Here is a 23,420-nt window from a genome sequence, read left to right on the forward strand (position 1 = left end):
GTTTACTGCTCCAGATACCAGTGTCTGCGGTCTCTTGTATCTACAGTGTGCCACAGGAAAATGTTAGTGGTTGTCAAGGAGGGGTGGCATGCCCCTGGTACTGAGAGACTGTCAGAGGGCGGGTTGGCATTTAAACTTTGTGCAGTGGAAGGAGAGGACAAAGTACCAGTAATACAAAGGGCTTGTAATTGCTTGGGTTAGTAGGGACAGAGGAAACATTGACTGGCAGATGGTGCTCTCCCATTGATTTGCATTAAGGCCTCAGCTTCTCTCTATAATGGCTTTGGTTAGGAAATAGAGAGCCGTTTGCTAAGGTCATGATGAAACGGGAAGCATAGTGAAAGATTTTTCACAGGAGACCATTCGGCTCCTGCTGGTCCCATCAACTCCATTGATTCCTTCACTGTTGCTGTGTCGAGATCCTGGACCTGTCTCCCCAACAGCACTGTGGGTACACCCACACCTTAAGGACTGCAGTGGTTCAAGAAGGCAGCTCCACCACCACCTTCTCAAGGGGAACTAGGGATGGGCAATTAAATGCTGGCTCAGCTCGCAGAGCCCACATCCCTTGAACGAATAATAAAAAGGGTTTAAGATAAGATAGGATATCTTTATTAGTCACATGTACATAGAAACACACAGTGAAATGCATCATTTGCGTAGAGTGTTCTGAGAGCAGCCCGCAAGTGTCGCCACGCTTCCGGCGCCAACATAGCATGTCCACAACTTCCTAACCTGAACGTCTTTGGAATGTGGGAGGAAACCGGAGCACCCGGAGGAAACCCACGCAGACACGGGGAGAATATAACAAACCCCTTACAGACAGTGGCCGGAATTGAACCCGGGTCACTGGCACTGTAATAGCGTTACGCTAACCACTACCCTACCGTGTCTGCATCAAAGGATTAAGTCATGACGGAGCTTAGCTATGGTACTTGAGTTTAGAATGTTGAGAGGAGATCTGACTGAGACATTTAAAATAATGGAGCATTTCAACACAGAAACCATTTCCTCCTAGTGAGGATGTCCGAGACAGAGACAAGTCCGATGTGGAGTGAAATCAGGGAATTTATTGTTACACATGGAAATCTGATGTACCCTTTCCTGGAAGGCAGTAATAGCAGTTGGTAGTACCTAGGGAAAGATTGGGTGAATTTTGTTGGATAAGGTTATCAAGGGTTGGAGAGAAAAGATGGTAAATGCAATTCATATATAGACCAGCTGTGACCTAATAGAATACAGGAAGAGGGCTGAGGGGTTAAATGGCATCTACCTTCTCCATTTCCCATTGCACCTGTAGTAAGTTCCACAGAGTGATCACACAATTCTCACCAGTTTCTGTTTCTTCTTTGGTTAGACACTGTGAAGAGGGCAAGTCACTGTGGCTCACCCTGCCGAGGAACCAGATCTCGGACCTGGAGAAGTATCTAAACGTGACTACAGTACGTTTCTTCTGAAGACCAGCTCTTATCTTTTCACTTTCAGTTTCTTCCCTCCTTTGGACAGGATGAGCCAGTTCATTACAGTGAAGCTTGGCCAACATAGGGCACCTGCTCAGGCTCCCTCATCAATTCATTTCTAGTTCCGTAACGTGACAATCATCCCCATTCAAGGGCTGATTAAAGAGGACACATGGAACTTGATAAGGGCAATGTGTTAAGGAACAGAGCAGCTTCCACACTGAGTGGTGTGGTTTGCAAGGTGAATGGGATTATATTGGGCACTGGGGACTGGACAGTCACCCTAAGAATAGTTACATTTTCCATACAGACTGGAGAACCCACTGTGACGAAGAAGTAGGGACTGGGCAGAGATTCAGTACATACCAGTGTAAGATAAAATAAGATAAGACATCATTATTAGTCACATGTACATCGAAACACACAGTGAAATGCATCTTTTGCGTAGAGTGTTCTGGGGGCAGCCCGCAAGTGTTGCCATGCTTCTGGCGCCAACATAGCATGCCCACAACTTCCTAACCGGTACGTCTTTGGAATGTGGGAGGAAACCAGAGCACCCGGAGGAAACCCACACAGACACGGGGTGAATGTACAAGCTCCTTACAGACAGTGGCCAGAATTGAACCTGGGTCACTGGCGCCGTAATAACGTTACGCTAACTGCTACACCACCGTGCCTGCCCATAATGAATGGGTGTTGTTTCCAAGGTAATTGTGACTGATTTCTGATCACTGGAGATAGCTGGTGTGGTCAGCGGAGTTAGATTCCACAGTGTTAAGGAGCTAGTTGTCACAGTGAACATTTTCCAATGTGATTGGCAGTCATGTCCGAAATGATGGAAAGGGGTTTTGCTGGTATTTGTCTCCTGTGATGTATGGGCTGGTTTTCATGGTAATGACTCTGTTTCTTTATTCCAGTATTCCGGTGAAATTGTTCAGACTGCCAAAAAGCTGGAAGTAGACTTAAGCAGTGTTATTTCACTGGACAGGAGTAGCCTGACGGCCTTTGCAAGCAGTGGGATTGATACAATAAACTACACCAGAATCATTGAGTTGGTATGTGACAATGGCAGTGGGGCTTCATTTGCTTTCAGTTTCTGATTGAGCACGTCTTTTAAGGTATAAAACTTACTATTTGCGTTAATAAAATTAAATATCGCCCAATAGTAGAACAGGAGGAGGCCATTTCACCATCAAGTCTGTGCTGCCCTTTCAGTGAATAATTGAGTCAATCCCATTTTGCTGCTCTTTTTTCACTTCTTGGAGTTTTTTTAAATCATAGAGTGTTTATCAATCCCTTTAGATGGCTGCTCGAGATCTGCTACCACCATTCCGTATCAGGCAGTGCTTTCTGAATCCTGACCATTTGTTAAGAGTAATACAAAAAATACTGGAGGAACTCAGCGGGTCAGGCAGCATCCATGGAGGGAAGTGGACAGTCAATATTTCTGGACTGGTCCTGAAGAAGGGTCTTGGCCCGAAACGTCCATTTCCCTCCATAGATGCTGCCTAACCCGCTGAGTTCCTCCAGCATTTTGAGTGTTGCTCCAGATTTCCAGCATCTGCAGTCTCTTGTGTCTCCATTTGTTAAGAGTTTCGAAGATTCTCCTCATATTGCTACTTGTTCTTTTTCCTGTCAGCCTAAGTCCGTGGTTCTTAACTCTTCAGCCACTGCAAGTAATTTCCCTTTACTACTTTGTTTAATCCTTTCTGTCATATCTCTTCTGTGCCTTCTCAAACCTAAGGATAACAACCCCAGCTTCTGAACAGAACTGTCTGTCCTTCAACCCTGCACCCATTACTGTAATTCTCTAAAAAGGTGACATTTTTTGCACAAATTGGTAAATTGGTTTATTATTGTCACATGTACTGAGGTACAGTGAAAAACTTGTCTTGCATACCCTTCATACAGATCAATTCATTACACGGTGCATTGAGATAGTACAAGGTAAAACAATAACAATGCAGAATAAAATGTTAGTTACAGAGAAAGTGCAGTGCAGGTAGACAATAAGGTGGAAGGTCACAACGAGGTAGATTGTGAGGTCAAGAGTCCATCTTATCGTACTAGGGAACCGTTCAATGGTCTTATAACAGCGGGATAGAAGCTGTCCTCGAGACTGGTAGTGTATGCTTTCAGGCTTTTGGGAGAGCCTGAATGGCTCTCTGCCTGATGGGAGAGGGGAGAAGAGAGAATGTCCCGGGTGAGTGGGGTCTTTGATTATACTGGCTGCCTTATTGAGGCAGCGAGAGGTGTAGACAGAGTCCATGGAGGGGAGGCTGGTTTCTGTGATGTGCTGAGTTGTGTCCACAACTCCCTGCAGATTCTTGCGGTCCCGGGACCAAGCATTTCTATTCTATCACTCTTGATCTCGATACTTCTGCTTCCATATTTCAGACTACAGGAACATCGAACAGTACAGCACAGGAACAGACCCTCTGGCCCACAATGTTGTGCCGAACTGATTAGACTAGTAATTAAATGCCTAACTAATTTAATCCCTTCTGCCTACACAATGTCCACATCCCTCCATTCTCTGCACATTCACGTGCCTATCTAAGAGCCTCTTAAATGCCCCTGTTGTATTCGCCTCCACCACCACCCCTGACAGCGCATTCCAGGCACCCACCACCCTCTGTGTAAAAGAACTTGCCGCGCACATCTCCTTTGAACTTACCGCCCTCACCTTAAATGCCTGCCCCAGGTGCTCTGGTTTCCTCCCACATCCCAAAGACATGCAGGTCGGTAGATTAATTGGCCGCTGTTATGTAGTGAGTGAGTGGTAGAATCGGTGGGGGTGGTGGGGAATTTGCTGGGAATGTGGGCAGAATGAAATGAGATTAGTGTAGAATTAGTGTACGTGGGAGTTTGATGGTTGGCACAGACTAAAGGGCCTTTTTCCATGCTCTACGACCCTTTTTGAAAATATTTTGTTTGAAGTAAATTTTGATTGCCCTGTTTCTGTTCCAAGCCAAACTTTTGTGGATGACTGATCTTTTACAGATAAATAATCAGGCGATAACAACTGATCTCTTGGCTCTGGCTACCAACCTGGAAAATTTAAGTCAAAACCAGGTGAGTGAAATGCTCTGCAGTGCTTCAAGCAGTGTTGGTCCCAGGTACTGATTCACAGATCATTGCTGCACTGTGATCTGTCACCCAAAACTCTCTGGACTGACAGTGGTCAATCTGCAATTATAGTGACTTATCAGTGATAATGGTGACGCAGTCTATTGATGAGCCTGTGTTGATGATAAGCATAAAAACAGTAGGTCAGGTTACAGGAAGAGAAACAGTCAACATTTCAAGTTGAAGACACCTTCATCTGGGTCTTCCAGTTGTATGTTCTCCCTGTGTGACCGTGTGGGTTTCCTCTGGGCGCTCTGGTTTCCCCCCACATCCCAAGACGTGCTGGTTAGTAGGCTAATTAACCACTGTAAATTGCCCCTAGCGTGTTGGAGAGTGGTAGAATGTAGGTGGAGTTGATGGGAATGGGGAGAATAAAATGGCATGAGTGTAGGATTAGGTCAGTGGTTGTTGATCAGTACGGACTTACTGAGCTGAAGGCTGTACAACTTTAAATCGACAATGTTAGTGTTAATAACACGACTGTACCAGTAAGAAATTCAAGTTGCTTTTACCCTTGAATGGGAACTAGTCCATGTGATCACTTTGCCCTGCTGCTGTGGGCTGAGGCTCGAGCAGATGATGTCCTCTCTTTCTGAGTAGGAGCTTGGGTGACATCCTTCAGGCAGCAGTGAGCAGAAAACGGTGAGCTGAGGCTGAGATCGGCAGCAGCGGCCTGGATTGGTCCTGAGGGGCAAAGAAACCGAGAGTGACCGTGAACCCAACCTCGGTGGCCAAAGTGTGAGGATGTATTTGAAGTCACAGGAGGTCACAGATCTCAGGGAGAACAACAAATGCAGTTGTGTCTGTGGGGAAGAGAGTTAGTAAATGTTGGTCATCCTGTGAGTGAATTAGAGTCAGTGGAAATGAATTTTGGGCATTGCACTATTGTTGGTGTCACTCGGGGGAATTTTTCTCAGGAAAGAAGCATCCATTGTTAGTGAACATCTTGTTGAAACACCAGGGCTGAACCTTCTACTGTCCCCAGTGGGGACTGTGCTGAACTTAGTTCTTGTTTATTTCCCCCTGCAGATCAACACTACAATTGCAAATAATTTCTCTCAGCAAGCTCAGAAACTGCGAGAAATAGAGAGCACGCTTTTGAACAAAATGCAACAGGACCAGGTGGGTACTTCACAGTTGTGGACTGAGCGACTGAGACACTTGATACTCTGCTGCTCCTCAACTTTGTACCGTCAATGGGAGACTCTGTTACAGCACTGATCTTAGATTCTCACTGGATTAATTCTAAATTATGAACGTATCAAAGTTTTGTTTTCCATTCGTTATTACTTTGATGCTATTTTCAATGCTTTACTCAGGTTTACAACTGCTTTCAAATCATGAAGATAGGTAGCTGACATTGAATTTTTTTCCCAGTGACTATAGGAAGGGCTTGATTGGACTGGAGAGGGATTCACCTGGGTTTTGTCTAGAATCCTAAATAGGTTTTGCCTGTTAACAACACTTAAAAGCCAATTAACAACATATAAAAGGCATTTGGACAAGTTCATGGATAGGATAGGTTTAGAGGGATATGGGCCAAATGTGGGACTAGCTTAGATGGGAATCTTTGTTGGCATGGACTGGTTGGGCCGAAGGGCCTGTTTCCATGCTGTATGACTCTATGACTGTAGGATGGAGTGCTTCAGTTATGAGGAGAGGCAGGATAGCCTGGGTTTGTTTTCTTTGGAGTGTAGGAGGCTGAGGGGGGAACCTGATAAACATACACAAAATTATGAGGGGCATAGATAGGGTAATAAAGTTTGCCCCATTGCAGAGGTATCTAGAACTAGAGATCTAAGGGTTAGGAGGTTTAGAGAAGATCTGAGGAAGAACAGAGCTTGGTCTCTGCTGTGCTGGATTGGTGGAGTTTTGGTGGCAGATTCTGTGCTGGTTAGTGAGAACGACACCAGGGCCTCGGTGAGTTTAAAGGGAGAGTGGGAATTTGGGCCTCAGTGAGTTTAAAAGGAGTGTGGGAACCAGGGCCTCAGTGAGTGTAGAGGGAGTGCCAAACCAGGGCCTCAGTGAGTTTAAAGGGAGACTGGGAATTGGGGCTTCAGTGAGTTTAGAGGGAGTGTGGAAATCTTGTGAGCCAGATGCCGAACCATTGATATTTCCGAATCATCGGACAGCGGATTATCGGTTTATCGGCACTTCGCTGCATGTAAGTTAAACTGTTCTGTGAAAATCTCACACACCTGGAGTTAATGCTGTTTTCCTTTCCAGGCACAGCTGAATGCAAGTTTCCAGTATTTAGCATCATTTGCTCCCACAGTGCAGGTACGAACTTGATAGAGAGAACACGTTAGTGCTGGGTGGTGGGTAATGTTACAAAGGTGTTTTCTGCTGTGGAATCTCTCCGACATTAAGCCCAGTTTGGAAAATACAGGTTGTAATGTTATACATTGTTTTGGGTGGGATCGGAACAGAGGGAAGATCAACACTCCATTCCTATTTTTATTTAACCATTAACTTTTTGGTGAAAGGACCCATGTACCATGACTGCCTCTTTGGGTCATTGTTTCCCTGTGATCCTCCTGCCTGTTCTTCCTGAGTGTGTGTCTTTACATTTATTGTGTGATCCAACTCCTGTGGCAAAGGATATAAGAAATAGGACCAGGACTAGGCCACTCAGCCCCTCCATCCGTGGCTGATCTGCTACCTCAGCTCCACTTTCCTGCATTGGCCATATCCCTTACAACACACGATCTGCTGGAGGAACTCGGTGGGTTAGGCAGCATCTGTGGGAGAAAAGGAACTGTCAACGTTTCGGGTCAAAACCCTACATGGGGACCGAGAGGGGAGATGGCCAGTATAAAGAGGAGAGGGGGAGTGGTGAGACAGGTGATTGGTGGGCTGAGGAGGGGTGTAAGATTGCTCCAGGTAGGGGAGGGGGAATGGAGTTGGGAGACAGTGGCAGGTGAATGATAGATGGAGGCAGACAAAGAGAAAGAAAAAAAATGAGAGGCAGATGGAGTGAGGTGGGAAGGTGGGAGGGGAGCGTGAAGATAAGAGACAGCTGCTGGAGGGAGATAAGCAGGAACACAAAGGGCCACCAGTGCTGGAATCTCATAAGCAAAGGAGCTGATGATGGGGACCATTAGGGGAGAGAGCAGGCACGGTAGTGTAGCAGTTAGCATAACACTATTACAGCGCCAGTGACCCGGGTTCAATTCCGGCCGCTGTCTGTAAGGAGTTTGTACGTTCTCCCCATGTCTGTGTGGGTTTCCTCTGGGTGTTCCGGTTTCCTCCCACATTCCAACGATGTACGGGTCAGGAAGTTGAGGGCATGCTATGTTGGCGCCGGAAGCGTGGCGACACTTACGGGCTGCTCCCAGAACATTCTACGCAAAGATGCCTTGGAACTAGAACCAGATGGGGAGGGAGGGGTGGTGGGGAAGCTTCTGGGTGAACTGTGTTCCGGCATCTGCAATCTCTTGTGTCTCAATCATGGCCCTTGATCTCTAAAGATCTCTTGATCTCTGCCTTGAATATACTCAGTAACTGAGCCCCTACAGACCTCTTGGGTAGGGAATTCTAAAGTTCCTCATGAATGTTCTTCACAGCCTGGACCTGAATGCCAACCCCTTATTCTGAGACTTGTGACCCTTGGTTCTAGACACCCAAGCCAGGGGAAACATCAACCCTGCATCTACACATGAGAATTTTGTATATAACAACACAGGAGGAGGCCATTTCAGCCCAGCTCACAGAGCAATCCCATTCCCCCATTAATTCCTACGTAATCTATTCTCCCCACAATCCCATTAACTCTCCCCAGACTCTATCACTCACCACACACTAGGGGCTACTTACAGTGGCCAATTAACCCGCCAGGCTGCAAGCCTTTGGGATGTGGGGAAAAGCGGAGCATCCAGAGGAAACCCACACCATCACAGGGAGAAGGTGCAAACTCCACACAGACAGCACTGGAGGTTAGGATTGAATCGTCACTGGAGTTGTGAGGCAGGGAGTCTAACAGCTGCGCCACTATGCTACCAAATATCCAAACTTCTCTTGCAGTTGGGAGTGCAGTTCCACCCTGATATAATGCCAGTTCTGCAACGAGAACGGAGGGACATAGACCATGTGAAGTCATGAGGTGTCATTAGCTTAATTAGTTCAGCAGAACGTCGTGGCTGAAAGACCTGTTCCTGTGCTGTCCTGTTCTACGTTCCAAGCTCTCTATGTGCAGACAGAGAGAGTGCAAGTCTGGTGAGAGGAGGTTTCTGTGGATGAATGCACCCTGTGGGTTGAAGAGCCTGTTTCTGTGCTTTAGTCTTTGCAAAATTTGGAATGCTGACAGTAAGACCAGAGGCACAAATTTAAACCTGTGAGAGAATTATGTAAGAGGTTCACAGAAGGATAAATATGTGAAATGGATGGGGTGAAGTTAACAACCATGGAAGTCGGACAGAAGAGGTTGGATGATAAACCTGAAGCAAATGATATTATCTTACTTTAAATAATTAATGCGTCTTTTTGTTTCAGAGTCTCATTAATAACACCATCCGGAGCATTGACACAGCCCAGGAGGAAATTATTACCACCTCCCAAACAGTAATTAAAAATGTGAGTTGTGACAACTTAGATAAAGACAGGTTCAACCATTTGGTTCTTGAACCAACCGGCAAAACCCTAATCGCCAGAGTTTGGCAATTTGATCACTTTGCACTAAAATGGACTTTGTTCTAATTGTGTTCTTTCTTGTAAAAATTGTGTATAATTTATGCTTAATTTATGTTTTTCTTGTGAATGCTGCTTATTTGATGCTGTGTGCCTGTGATGCTGCTGCAAGTAAGTTTTTCATTACTCCTTTGCATCCATGTACTTGTGCATATGATAATAAGCTCAACTTTGACTTTAACAAACATAGGTAGGGAAAGGGGGACGGAGCAATGTGCAGAAACAGAGATGCACAGAGTGATAAAATCTGAGCATGGTAATGGTACAGAGAGAGGGGATATGATGCCAGTGGGACAGTGCATGGTCACAGCAGCAGGACTTGTACAGCAGTGTTAATGTGCTCATTACCGACTTGTGCATTTTATTTCAGGTCAGTGAGTGCCTCACCACTAAGAGTCTTGGATACTTCACTCAGTACCTTCAGTGGATCCGAACCATGGTGAGTATCTCCGACGCTCCCTTGTGCACTAACACTAAACTGAAATTCAAACCGACTCCTCCAACTCTGGCTCGCGTCACCCGCCATCCTGGCCCCCAACACCCCCATTGGTGGCTGTGCCTTTTGGTTGGAATTACCATCCCCTTTCCCCCCACCCACCCCACCCCCCATCCCAAACCCTGCCCTTCCTCATTGGAGATCCCCCTCCTTGGTCAGATTTCTGACAACCCCTCCCACCACCACCTCCTCCTTCAGTTCAGACGCAAGGTGTTGTGAGCCATACACTCAGATAGCTCCATATGGGCACCCAAATTGGTGTGCACTGGCCATAATTCAGAGAACAGAGAAGGACATCATAGATCCCGCACTGGTTGAGTGGGTCAATTAGATCCCCTGTGGGATGCATCACATTGAGGTCATTATGATCACCCACCATTATTTTGAATAGCAGAGCAGGCTTCAGAACACCAGAACACAAGAAAATAGAAACAGGAGTAGGTCACCAGTCCTCTTGACCCTGCCCAACCACACAGTATGATCTTGGCTGACCTATGTTGGCCACAACTCCTCTTCTGTGCCAGTTTCCCATTACCCTCAATTGCTCAATCCGAGAGATCTTCTGCTCCTATTTCCGTATGTTGGATACCAGATGATGCTGGGCACTCTGACCCAGTGTGGGCTGTGGGATCAGAGACCTCTGTGTTGGATACCAGATGATGCTGGGCACTCTGACCCAGTGTGGGCTGTGGGATCAGAGACCTTTGACATTTTAGTGTGTGAGTGTCTGACCCACAAAGCAGAGTGTTCCCAACTAAATGATCCTGCCAGAGGAGCTGGGATTGAGTATGATGTACAGGAGGAAATGGATTTTACTCCTGATAAATAACCAGTGGTTTTAACAATGACTGGTTGCTGCATTGCGAATCTGCCAGGCCTTCTGATGCTTTGCTGGTGGGAGTTTGACCAGGCCCCTTATTCTGCACAGCCCTTCCTTCGTCCCTTCTTTAAGGAGGCCACTGTTATTTGGTTTTTCCTAACCTTTGGTTCGGGCACTGAAGCCTCACTGGTGTGGGACGCCATCATCTGTCTGTAGGACAGTGCATCTCATCTCTCTCATCCAGGAGCAAGCTGTTCTGGTTTATTAAGGATTTGTTTTTTCCAGATTATGGACAACTTTCTTTCCTGCCAGCCAGCTGTGATCCTGGTCAACAATATCTGTGTCATACTTTGTGACAACATCACAGATCCCTGGGTAAGATCTGCTGGGGAGTGTGTGAGTGCTTCAGGTTTCTAGTCTCACCTTCTGACATCTCAGAGCCTCCTGGTTCCCATATCCTTGATCTGTGTCAGTGAAAGGTAGGATCTCAGTGTTCAAAAGTGCCTTTGCTTGGAAACCAGAGCCCCAACGTCTGCACCGGCCCTCTGAAGGAGCAGGAAAATGGACCAATGAATTTACCTCCTGTTGACTGGAGTAAGGCGAGAGCTGATGGCTAAGTTCTAGCACAGTGACTAGTTTATATGTGGAAGGTGGGACTGGAGCAGGAACCATGAAAACATACTTAGTGCATGGTTCACAACAGGCTAGTGTCCAGGTACAGCAGGTAGTTAGGAATGCTATTGTTTATTGTTTGGGGAATTGGTGAATTGGTTTATTATTGTCACATGTACCGAGGTACAGTGAAAAACTTTATATTGTTTGCCATCCATACAGATCATTTCATTACAACAATACATTGAGGTAGTACAAGGGACAACAGAATGAAGAATAAAGTGTAACAGTTACAGAGAAAGTGCAGTGCCCAGGCAGACAATAAGGTGCAAGGCCATAACAAGGTAGATTGTGAGGTCAAGTGTCCATCTTATTGTACTAGGGGACCACTCAATAGTCTTATAACAGTAGGATAGAAATTGTCCTTGAGCTTCGTGGTACGTGCTTTCAGGCTTTTGTACCTTCTGCCCGATGGGAAGGGGGAGAAGAGAGAATGTCCAGTGTGTGGGGTCTTTGATTATGTTGGCTGCTTTACTGAGGCAGCGAGAAGCATAGACAGAATTGAATACAAAAGGAGGGAGATTATTCTTCAGTTCTATAGCACATTGGCAAGACCACATCTTGAGTATTGTGTACAGTATCGGTTTTCTTATTTAAGGAAGGATATTAATATATTGGAAGCAGTTCAGAGACAGTTACTAGACTGATACCTGGAATGGATGGGTTGTCTCATGATGAAAGATTAGACATCAGCTTTTCTTCCACTGACGTTTAGAAGAATGAGAGAGGACTTGATGGAAACACATAAGATCCTGAAGGACCTTGACAGGGTGGATGTAGAGAGGATGTTTCCTCTTACGGGAGAATCTAGAATCACAAGTTACTTTCTTTTTGTGCTATTTATCTATATTTGTAATTTATAGTAAATTTATGTCTTTGCATGTACTGCTGCCGCAAAACAACAAATTTCACGCCATCAAAGTCAATGATAAATCTGATTCTGATTCTATTTAAAAATAAGGGGTCATCTCTTTAAGTCTGAGATGAGTCAAAATTTTTTCTTTCAGAGAGTTATGAGTCTTTGGAAGGGCAGTGGAAGCAGAGTCTTTGAATATTTTTAAGGTTGAAGTAGATAGATTCTTGATAAACAAGAGGGTGAAAGGTTATTTCAGTAGATGAGAGTGAAGAATTGAAGTTACAATCAAATCAAATTAGATGGCAGTACAGACAGAATGGCCCACTGCTCCTACTTTGTATGTTCCTATGTGTTAAGAAATAGAAATGACTTTGTTGGAATAACTCTGAATTAAGTTAAATTAACATAGCCATTAAAGTGGTTGAAATGAACGGTTTCATCAATATAATTCAACACCACCAGTGATTTCACCTTTTGCTGCCTACTCCCACAGAATGCCTTCTGGTTCTGCCTGGGATGGTGCACCCTCTTCCTCATCCCCAGCATCATCTTCGCAGTGAAGACTGCAAAGCACTACCGATCAATCAAGGATGCAGGCAAAAGGTAAACCTCATCAGAAGCTTGGAGCAAGCCCTGGGTGAACTGACTTAATGCATCCTTCAAGGTCCCCTTCCCTCTCCCAGTTCTGGAGCAGTTTTTAATATACCTCCCTTGCTGTTACAACCAGCTCCTCTCATGATTCCCATTACAATTGACCAGAGGAGATGTGTGTGCCATTTATGCTCAAATTTACAATAACAAATGATCCACCTAACACTGAAAAGGAGCTTCTGCTACTCACTGATAAACACCTGGACCCTTCAGTCATTAGGGAACCATAGAACCATAGAACCATAGAGCAGTACAGCACAATACAGGCCCTTCGACCCACCATGTTGTGCCAACCTTTAAACCATGCCTAAGACTATCTAACCCCTTCCTCCCATATATCCCCCTATTTTAAATTTTTCCATATGCTTATCTAACAATCTCTTGAACTTGACCAACGTATCAGCCTCCACCACCACCCCAGGCAGCGCATTCCATGCACCAACCGCTCTCTGGGTGAAAAACCTTCCTCTGATATCTCCCTTGAACTTCCCACCCATTACTTTAAAGCCATGCCCTCTCATATTTAGCATTGGTGCCCTGGGAAAGAGGCGCTGGCTGTCTACCCTATCTATTCCCCTTAATATTTTGTATATCTCTATCACGTCTCCCCTCATCCTCCTTCTCTCCAAAGAGTAAAGCTCTAGCTCCCTCAGTCTCTCCTCATAATCCATACTCTCCAAACCAGGCAGCATCCTGGTAAATCTTCTCTGCACCCTTTCCAATGCTTCCACATCCTTCCTATAATGAGGCGACCAGAACTGGACACAGTACTCTAAGTGTGGTCTAACCAGAGTTTTGTAGAGCTGCTTTACAACCATTGATTATTCGGTATATCTCCTTTAAAGAGTTATATTTCCCTCTAACAACATCCATTTCTACCACTATGAAAAGTGTCACATTGAAAACTGCTCAAACGTGTATCCCTACATCACTGGCATAACCAGGGAAGGACCAGAGTTGTCCGTTCCACTGCTCCAGCCTTCCTCTGGGTGAAAGCACAGTAGCGACTCTGCCCTTGTCTCCTGTATCCATGTTCCAGCAGCCCAAAGATCTGATATGTTGCCGCCTTTTTAAGTGTGGCACAGTAGGTCCAGAGAAAGGTTTAGTGCTAAAGTAATTGCAACCTTACCTGCTGGTGCGGTGGTTTTTTAAGCCTTTCCTAATCTCTCCACACCGCTTTCTCTTTCTCCCTCCCTCCACTCTCTTCTCCCTCCCCTTCTGTTTCCTGTATCTCACTCCTCTTTCCTCTTCCTCTTCCCCCGCCCCCTCCTCCTTTCCAGACGGCAGGCACGGTAGTGCAGCGGTTAGCATAACGCTATTACAGCGCCAGCGACCCGGGTTCAATTCCAGCCGCTGTCTGTAAGGAGTTTGTCTGCGTGGGTTTCCTCCGGGTGCTCCGGTTTCCTCCCACATTCCAAAGACGTACGGGTTAGGAAGTTGTGGGCGTGCTATGTTGGCACCAGAAGCGTGGTGACACTTGCGGGCTGCCCCCAGAACACTCTATGCAAAAGATGCATTTCACTGTGCATTTCGATGTACATGTGACTAATAAAGAAATCTTATCTTATTGTCTTTCCTCCTCTCCCTCTGTGTCCCCTTTCCTTCCAGCCTCTCCTCGCCATCTCCCCCCTTTCTCTCCTCCCTCTTCTCCTCTCCTCCTCCTCCTCTCCTTCTCCTCTCTCTCTCCCTCTCCTCCTCTCTCTTTCTGCTCACCACCCTCTATCTTCCTCCCTTCTCTCTCCACCTTTCTCTGTGAAAATAGATCGGTGATCCTGCTGTTATTTGTAACAATAGTTGCGGTGTAGTAAACAGAATGCCAATAAAATAACCTGTTCCATTCTGCTTTTTCTGTTTACAGTCCTGAGTTTTCAGAGATGATACAATTTAAATTTCCTCGAGTTGAGAATTCATATGGACCCCCACTGTGAGTACGATTCATTCCGTCCTATGTTGTGACTTCTGTCTCTCCAAAGTAGGATAGTGAGATTGATCCAAAGTCATGGCTCCGGGCTACTGTTGCTGGTCCCAGGCTGATTACCACCTTGAGGTAGCGACAGAACTGGCATTTACTGAGTGCAGCCATTGCCCTGCCCTTCCATTTCCTCCGCCCTGCCCTTCCATTTCCTCCGCCCTGCCCTTCCATTTCCTCCGCCTTGCCCTTCCATTTCCTGCCTCTTGCCTTTCTGTTTGGTGACCACTGCACTGAACAATAAAATGCCCAGTAAAAGGATGAACAAAATGTTACATCTGAGCAACAATTGCTCCAGATTCTGGGTCAGTTTTGGGAACATCCAGTGAGAGGAGGATGGGTTCTGGGGAAGCAAACTCATAACCACATGTGCCACTGACACTTGCCATTTTAATTTAGAACAAAGGATATTCAGCAACTGCTTTCTTCCTGATTTTAATTACTTAGACACCGCTTACTTCGAATTTAATGTGCATAATAACCTTTGGCAAGAGAGAAAGAAGATATTTCTGCTGGCCAGGCAAGAATGTGTTGGTGTCAGTCTTGGGGGGATTGAAGTGCTCAGTGAGGCTGTAGCAATGAAGTAGTTCACAGTGACACCACTGGTAGAGCCACTGGCTCATGGCGCCAGAGACCCAGGCTCGATCCTGACCTTGGGTGCTGTCCGTGTGGAGTTTGCACCTTCTCCTCATGCCTAAAAGTGTTTCCTCTGGATGCTCAGGTTTTAAACCACTTCCCAAAGAGGTATGGCTTCGCATGTTAATTGACCGCTGTAAATTACCCCTAGTGTGCAGGTGAGTGTTGAGTGGAAGGGCAAGAGGCAGGAAGTCAAGAGCGTGTTGTTGGGAATGTGCGGAGTGTAAAATGGGAATAGTCTAAATGGATGCTTGATGGTTGGTCTGGACTCAGTGGGCCAAAGAGCCTGTTTTTGTGTTATATTACTCCGTGACTCATTTCAGTCTCTGTCCCCTTTCTCTAAACACAGACCCAGTGCACCTTCCGCTTCAACTCACTGACTCTTGGCCGGACTCTGAGCACCAACCTTGCAACAAGGATACACTGCTCTCTCCACCAGAGGTCCATCGGTCATTGAGCTTTTTCTACAGTTATGCCAATTTCCAAACCATTTACTGTTGCTGTCTCAAGTCACTGAAAATGATGCGTGCAAACACATACAGAATCTCCATGTCCGGGATGTGTTGATACGTGGGTACAAGTGCCCCAGTGCTGGGCTTTGATTTGTCATAAAGTCACACAACACCTAAACAGGCCCACCATGCCCACGTCAACCATTGTACTTATCTATATTCGTCCCATTTATCTGAATTTGGCTCATAGTCTTCTATGCCTTGACGATTCACATACTTGTCTAAATGTTTCTTAAATGATGTGAAAGTACCTGCCTCCACCATCCCAGGCAGAGTGTTCCAGATTCTGACCACTCCCTGTGTGGAAAAAACTCCCCCTGAGATCCCCTCTAAACCTCCTACCTCTCACCTTATACCTATGCCCTCTTGTTTTAGACACCTCACATGGGAAAACGATTCCAACTATCTGCCCTATCAATGCCCTCATTTTGTACACCTCTATCAGGTCACCCCTCAACTGCCTCCACTGCAGAGAAAACAAACCCAACTTTGATTTAAACGGGGCGTCACTGTCACCGTGCTGGTTTCTCGCTGACATTTGGGAATTACTAATGAAAGTCCTGGATATCCCACTGACACTTGGGAATTGCTGTCCTGGGATCCCACTAAAGCTCGTGAATTGCTTTCACTATCCCTGGTTCCCGTTATGAATTAGGAATTGCTGCCAAATTCTGGGGATCCCATTGATGCTTGGAGATTTCTGTCACATTCCTATCAATTTCTGGGAACGACTGCTACATTTGTAGGTTCCTGTTGAATTTCAGGAATTTCTCCCCCATTTCCAGGATCCCATTGATACTTGGACATTACCATCAATGGAGACCCTATTAAGAATTACTTTCAACATCCAGGAATCCCACTGGTCCCTGGGAATTGCTGTTGTGGTTCCTCTTGATCCTTGGGAATTACTGCCACATTCCTGCTTGTAAGTTCCTATCACATTCCTGGGTTCCTGTGATCGCAGTCTCAGTTTTCAATAGGTACTTGGGATTTACTGCCCAGCTCCCAAGTTTAGTTGATACTGCTATCCTAGTCAGTTTTTCTATTTATTTTCTTGTAAGTGTTGTTTCCATTTATTGTACCAAAGGGAATCTTAAAGTAATGTGTACCATGTGGTATGACTGTTGATACTTGGTTGTATCAGCTACAGTTAGGTGGATGTCGACTGCCATCAATAAAAAATGCTTGGCTGGAATCTCTGTCTTGTTTACCTACCTTGTGCCTACAGACATAACAAGATGCATGGTTCTGTGATCCGGCATTCCTAATGGGAATAGATGTTAGGAGTGGCACTCGATTTGCTGAGGGGTATTCCCCGGGAGCACCGGATCGGAAACCAAGCCTTGGAAGCTTATTCAGTCTTGCTGGGATTTGGTCCCACTTCACTATCCCTTCTGGAACAACCCATTCCAGCCCGCTGATGCCGGTCCGTCTGACTCCCTGAACTCCCACTGCCCCACTATCATCCTCCATCTCCACTACCTCCTTCCCCTCCTCTGGGATTCCTTTCACTATCCCTGAACGGAGAACGGTGGGTACACCCTGGGACCATATCGCAAACATTGAGGGAAGAACTCAGCGACGGAGGAAGGAAGCACAAGGAGTGCGCGTCTTTACAAATGGATTATGGTTTCTTTTTATTCGTTGTTCGGTCTGCTGAGGGTCTTCAGGAAACAGTGTGATAATAAAATGTCTGAGCTGAATTTTCACCTTGTTTTTTCTATTGGATGTAATCCACTGTATGAACAGTTAATGAGGAAAGACACCCCCCCCCCCCCACCCTGCCAGAAGTCCTCCAATCTCTTTCCCTTCCAGTTTGAAGAATGATCCCTCTTTCCCTCCAGGATGCCCTAAACTAGCACCATTTCTTGCTCACACCTGCAATCTCTTTGAGGCAACCTCTTGCTCTTCCCACTGTTCCTATTATCTCACCTCCAGCTCCTGGTATACTTTCTTCCACTCTTCGGGGAAGAATTGAACTCTATATCTCTGTTCTTCATCCTGCTTTGGATCTACTTTCAGAAGTCCAAATTTTAGCAATTGCCAGTAAGAGTCTGGCGGATCTGCTTTTGTTTTGGATGCCTTTATTCACTAATGTCCTCCAAGGAAGGAAATTATGCATCAATGATCAGGTGGGTATACAGCTTCTGAAACTACCAGGTGTCCTAGTCTCAAGTTAAGGAGTTGGCCCTTGAGACTGAAGCGAAGAGAAAGAAGGTTGGTATTGACACTCCCGGAAGGCTGCAGATTCTGAGTTGCTAAATTCAACGCTGGGATTGGATTCTATATAAATCCAGGGATATGGAGGTTGGAATTAAGGTAGAGGAGCAGCAATAAACCTATTCAATGGCAGAGTCTGTTCCAGGTGCTTGGGTAGCTCTTACTCCTTTCACTTCTGTTCTTAACTTCAGATTTTCTGCCTCTATGGCTTCTCTTTTCAAGCGTTTTCTTGCCAATTGATGCGTCACTTCCTACCAAGGACCTGCTGTTGAATGCATTGTTGTCCCCTAACGGCAGTATCTCCCACACAGTCTTCCATGTTTCTTTTGATCCTGCTATCCCCGGGTTGTTTTTTAAACATCACAACGTGTGGATATCAACGGCGTTTATTGTCCATCCAAATTGCCTTAGAACTGAGGGCGCAGTTAAGACTTGACTCTGGAGTCTCATATGGACCAGATAGTAGATTATCAGGGTATAACACTAACTAGCTACTTTCCTGAATGGCCTGGTTCTGATCAGCGGGTTGTTCCCACCCTTGCAGCCTCCCCCTAATGGGTGAACATCAAAAGGCAAAACCTGCAGATGCTGGAAATCTGAAATACAAACAGGAACTGATGAAAATACTCAGCAGGTCAGGCAGCATCTGTGGAGGGAGAAATTAATGCTTCAGATCTGTGACTTCTAGTACAGGTGTAAAAAGTTAAAAATCAAACATAATTTAAGTTGCAGGGAAGGGGGACGGTGGAAGGAGCACAGGGAACGTCTGCGATAGGGTGGAGACCAAGAAAGGCACAAGAGACCGCAGATGCTGGCGTCTGGAGCAATACACAAAAAGCTGGAGGAACTTAGCGGGTCAGGCAGTATCTGCGGAAGGAAATGGACAACCAATGAGTCCAAAAGAAGGGTCTCAACTCAAAATGTCGACTGTCCATTTCCCTCCATAGATGCTGCCTGACCCGCTGAGTTCCTCCAACTTTTCATGTGTTGCAGGAGACGAAGAGAGGCTGAATGACACAAGAGGGGTTGGTGCCTGCTGAGAGAGAATGCTTGAGGTTTTCCCAGTAACCTGTTCTCCCTCACATATCCCTGACCCTCCTACCACCCATCCACACCAGAGGTAATTTGCAATGGCCAATTAACCTACCAACCTGCACGTCTTTGGGCTGTGGGAGGAAACCAGCGCACCCGGGGAAAACCCATGTGGTCACAGGAAGAACGTGCAAACGCCACACAGACAGCACCCAGGACCCTGGCACTGGAAGCTGCACCACTCGCCGAATTTTAAGACTTGAATTTGCTCCCTCTGGTCAAATATCTCTGACAATGAGTTCTGTCAGTTCAACGATGACCTTGGGTGTGAAATCCAGCTTAACCTTCAGGGACCTTTCCAGCGAGAATTTGCCGAACCTAAGGGAACATTTCTTACTGCTTTGGACCACCCAGCTTGTGAGGGCATAACATGGGGCGACTTAAACAATTCCCCACCCGCAAAATAAATTTAACTGCAGCTGTCAAAAGCACATTAAAATTGCAAGAACATCAGCAACATTCCAAAACACTAAAAACAATTTTAAAAAAGCAAAGCAACCCTTTTAAATAGTTCAAACATTTCTAAGCACCTTAAAAATGTTTAGAATTTAAAACACCTTTGAACACTTAAAATATAAATTAACAAGGTAATTAGAGATTATCAAAAAAGATTTTTGGAAAGAGTTAAAAGAATATAGATTAAATAAATAAGTGTTTGAAGTAGGCAAGCTCTTCCCCAGGCATTCATTTCGATTCGGATGCCCTCGCTCCCAGCCTTCTGTTCCAAATTCCACCAGGACTCCAGGGCTAGAGAGCAGCTTGGCTGCAGGACCCTATACCATTTGGGATTCCTGCTTTTGCACACAGATGTGCAGAAATCCTGCAGTTACATTGAGTGACACACTGAAACTCCAGCAGTCCGTTATCCCATTGTTTGGAAATTCCAGTGTTCGGCATCACTGGGGCTCTGTTATCCATATTCCCTATAAACTTGCCGGCGCCCTGGTTCTCACACTCCCTTTAAAGTGGTCCCCCCATAGATACTGCCTGATCCGCTGAGTTCCTCCAGCACTTTGTGTGTTGCTCCCTTTAAACTGGATTCACTGGATAATTTATTATAAAACAGGTAAATCAGTTTATTGTTGTCACACGTACCGAGGTTCAGTGAAAAACTTGTCTTGCATACCGTTCATACAGATCAATTCATTACAACAGTGCATTGAGGTAGTACAAGGTAAAACAATAACAGAATGCAGAATAAAGTGTTACAGTTACAAAGTGCAGTGCAGGCAGACAATAAGGTGCAAGGGCCACGATGAGGTAGATTGTGAGGTCAAGAGTCCACCTTACGTACTAGTGACCGTTCAATAGTCTTTTGACAGCAGGATGGAAGCTGTCCTTGAGCCTGGTATACGTGCTTTCAGGCTTTTGTACCTTTTGCCCAATGCGAGGGGGGGGAGAAGAGGGAAGTATAGACAGAGTCCATGGAGGGAGGCTGGTTTCCATGATATGCTGCTGTGAAACATTTTTTAAAAAGTGAATTAAAAGTATTAATAAGAGTTATATCCAATTGTCTGGAACATCTGCCAGTCCAGCACAGCCAAAGTCCCAAGGGTGTGGGATTATCGGAGTTTGCAATGGTGAATGGTGGTAATTTCTCTGTAGTTATCCAGTAATGCCTGGCCTGTGTTTCCTCTGAGCGAAAGGTATTATTACTTGTGATGAGGGTGTATGCTGCAGGGTGTGTAATGTGGAGTTCTTAAGGAGACAATGTGCTTTCTTTAATCCTTCACGTTGTAATTACTTGTTTGAAAGGTTGCTTCAAAGCTTGCCATCTGGAACCACAGCATCGAGGTCCACATCTCTGCTGCCAACCTCCAGCTCTACACCACTGCTCCCAAACTGAACATGACTCTTTTAGTTCTACTTTTTCTCTCTTTTAGCTGGTTCTTGACCAACGCCAGAATAATATCCCCCAATCTTAGGTGGGCTACTTTTCTTTAGTAACTCTTATGTGGCATTTTATCAAAGGCTGTCTTAAAGTCCAAAGTACTCCCCATCAGTTGATTCATGGCAACAACCTTTCCTCCAAAGTCAGCAAAACAAAGGAGCTGCTCATTGACTTCAGGAAGGTGGGGTGGTGCACAAGCTCCTGTTGACATTAATGGTGCTGAGGTCATTAGTGCTGAGAGCTTCAAGTTCCTAGGAGTGAACATCACCAATAGCCTGTCCTGGTCCAACCATGTAGACACCACAGCCAAGAAAGCTCACCAGCGCCTCTACTTCCTCAGGAGGCTAAAGAAATTTGGTATGTCCCCATCAACCCTCACCAATTTTTATCGATGCACCGTAGGAAGCATCCTGTCTGGTTGCATCACGGCTTGATCTGGCAACTGGTCTGTCCATGACCGCAAGAAACTGCAGAGAGTTGTGGACAGAACTCAGCACATCACAGAATCCAGCCTCCCCTCCATGGACTCTGTCTACACTTCTCGCTGCCTCGGTAAAGCAGCCAACATAATCAAAGACCCCACCCAGCCCGGACATTCTCTCTTCTCCCCTCTCCCATCAGGCAGAAGATACAAAAGACTGAAAGCACGTACCACCAGGCTCAAGGACAGCTTCTGTCCTGCTGTTATAAGACTATTGAACAGTTTCCTAGTAGGATAAGATGGACTCTTGACCTCACGATCTACCTCGTTATGGCCTTGTACCTTATTGTCTGCCTGCACTGCACTTTCTCTGTAAATGTAACACTTTATTCTGCATTCTGTTACTGTTTTACCTTGTACTACCTCGATGCACCATGTAATGAATTGATTGTATGGACGATATGCAAGACAAGTTTTTCACTGTACCACGGTATATGTGTATAATAATAACCAATTCCAATTCCACACCTCGGTGATTCAAGTGCTTGTCCAGATGCTTCTCCAATGTTGTGGGAGTCTCTGCCTCCACCACCCCCTCAGGCAGGGCGTTCCACACTCCAACCACTCTGCGGGTGAAAAAATTCCCCCTCAGATCCCCTCTAAACCTCCTTCCTCTCTCCTTAAACTGATGCCCTCTAGACACCCCCACTGTGGGAAAAAATGTTTTACTATCTACCCTATCCAGCCCCTCATAATTCTGTACGCCTCTCTCAGGTCCCTCCTCAGCCTCCTCCACTCCAGGGAAAACAAACCCGGCCTATCCAGTCTCTCCTTATAACTGCAACGCTCCATCCCAGGTAACGCCCTGTGAATCTCCCCTGAGCCCTCTCCAACGCCATCACATTCAGAGTCATACAGCGTGGAATCAGGCCATTCGGCCCACCATGTCCATGCCACCCAGTGGCCACCCATGCGTATCTAGCACTTCCATGCCTAGCTGTTTCAATCTGTTGTCTAGGCACTTCTTAAATGCTCTCGGGGTCTCTGTCTCCAGCACTCTCACAGGCAGTGCATTCCAGGTACTTGTCGACCTCTGGGTGAAAGAGGTCCCATTCTTCCTCAAAATAAATCCTGACGTTCCCCCTACTAATGTTGGGATCTGGATCGCACTGTCTGAGAATAGTGGAAGCAGATGCAATAGCAACTTCTGAAAAGGAAGTAATTTTTCAGGGTTGAGGCACAGGAGACTGCAGATCTGGAGCATCACACAAGATGCTGGAGGAACTCAGTGGGTCAGGCCCTCCTCCTGATCCACCCAGGTCCCCTCACACACCCCCTTCTTCCCAGAGCACCCCTGCTCGGTTTCCCAATTTCTTTCCCCTCCCTTACCTGGTCTGCCTATCATCCACACACTCCACAGCCCCCTATCCGCTCCCCTATCTGGTTCCACTCACCGTCTTACTTCCTTATCAGATTCCATCATCTGCAGCCCGTTATTGCCTCCACCAATCATCTCCCAGCCTCTGTCGCTACCTCTACCCCTCCCTGCCCCACCTGGCTCCCTCTGCCCACCAACCCCTCCTTCACCTGGCTCCACCTATCGCCAGCTCCTGCCTCACCCCCTCCCCCTCACCTCTTTACACTACCCGTCTCCCCTCTCCATTCTGCAGGGTCTCGACCGGAGATGTTGACCATCCCCCTGCCTCCACAGATGCCGCCCGACCCGCTGAGTTCTCCCGGCAGTCTGTTTCGGGTAATTTTGCAGGGTTATTGGTTGCAGGAGGAAGGGGAAGTGAGAGTGAGTGGACAACTCCTCCAGAGAGCTGGCACCGGTACATCGGGCCGAATGGCCTCCTGCCTCTTGGGCTTCTGACTGCCTCCTGTTGCAGCTGACTGATAATGTGAGGCA

General features: G+C 46.2%; 1 protein-coding gene across 4 annotated transcripts in view; it reads left to right on the forward strand.

Annotated features, from left to right (window-relative positions):
- LOC127584297 (prominin-2-like) overlaps nucleotides 1-17,082 on the forward strand; it is a 51,524-nt gene extending 34,442 nt beyond the window's left edge. For 3 of the 4 annotated variants that reach the window (XM_052040974.1, XM_052040975.1, XM_052040976.1), the window contains exons 15-25: nucleotides 1,358-1,442; nucleotides 2,378-2,515; nucleotides 4,464-4,535; nucleotides 5,619-5,711; nucleotides 6,816-6,869; nucleotides 9,081-9,161; nucleotides 9,646-9,714; nucleotides 10,877-10,966; nucleotides 12,613-12,722; nucleotides 14,629-14,694; nucleotides 15,725-17,082. In XM_052040974.1, coding sequence (XP_051896934.1) covers nucleotides 1,358-1,442; nucleotides 2,378-2,515; nucleotides 4,464-4,535; nucleotides 5,619-5,711; nucleotides 6,816-6,869; nucleotides 9,081-9,161; nucleotides 9,646-9,714; nucleotides 10,877-10,966; nucleotides 12,613-12,722; nucleotides 14,629-14,694; nucleotides 15,725-15,755 — 889 coding nt within the window. In that variant the 3' untranslated portion in view covers nucleotides 15,756-17,082. The remainder of the gene's footprint in view (nucleotides 1-1,357; nucleotides 1,443-2,377; nucleotides 2,516-4,463; nucleotides 4,536-5,618; nucleotides 5,712-6,815; nucleotides 6,870-9,080; nucleotides 9,162-9,645; nucleotides 9,715-10,876; nucleotides 10,967-12,612; nucleotides 12,723-14,628; nucleotides 14,695-15,724) is intronic. The other variant, XM_052040977.1, reaches the window with a different exon arrangement.
- The last annotated feature ends 6,338 nt before the right edge of the window (nucleotides 17,083-23,420 follow it).

The sequence above is a fragment of the Pristis pectinata genome, chromosome 29 (assembly GCF_009764475.1).
Source record: "Pristis pectinata isolate sPriPec2 chromosome 29, sPriPec2.1.pri, whole genome shotgun sequence".
NCBI lineage: Eukaryota > Metazoa > Chordata > Chondrichthyes > Rhinopristiformes > Pristidae > Pristis > Pristis pectinata.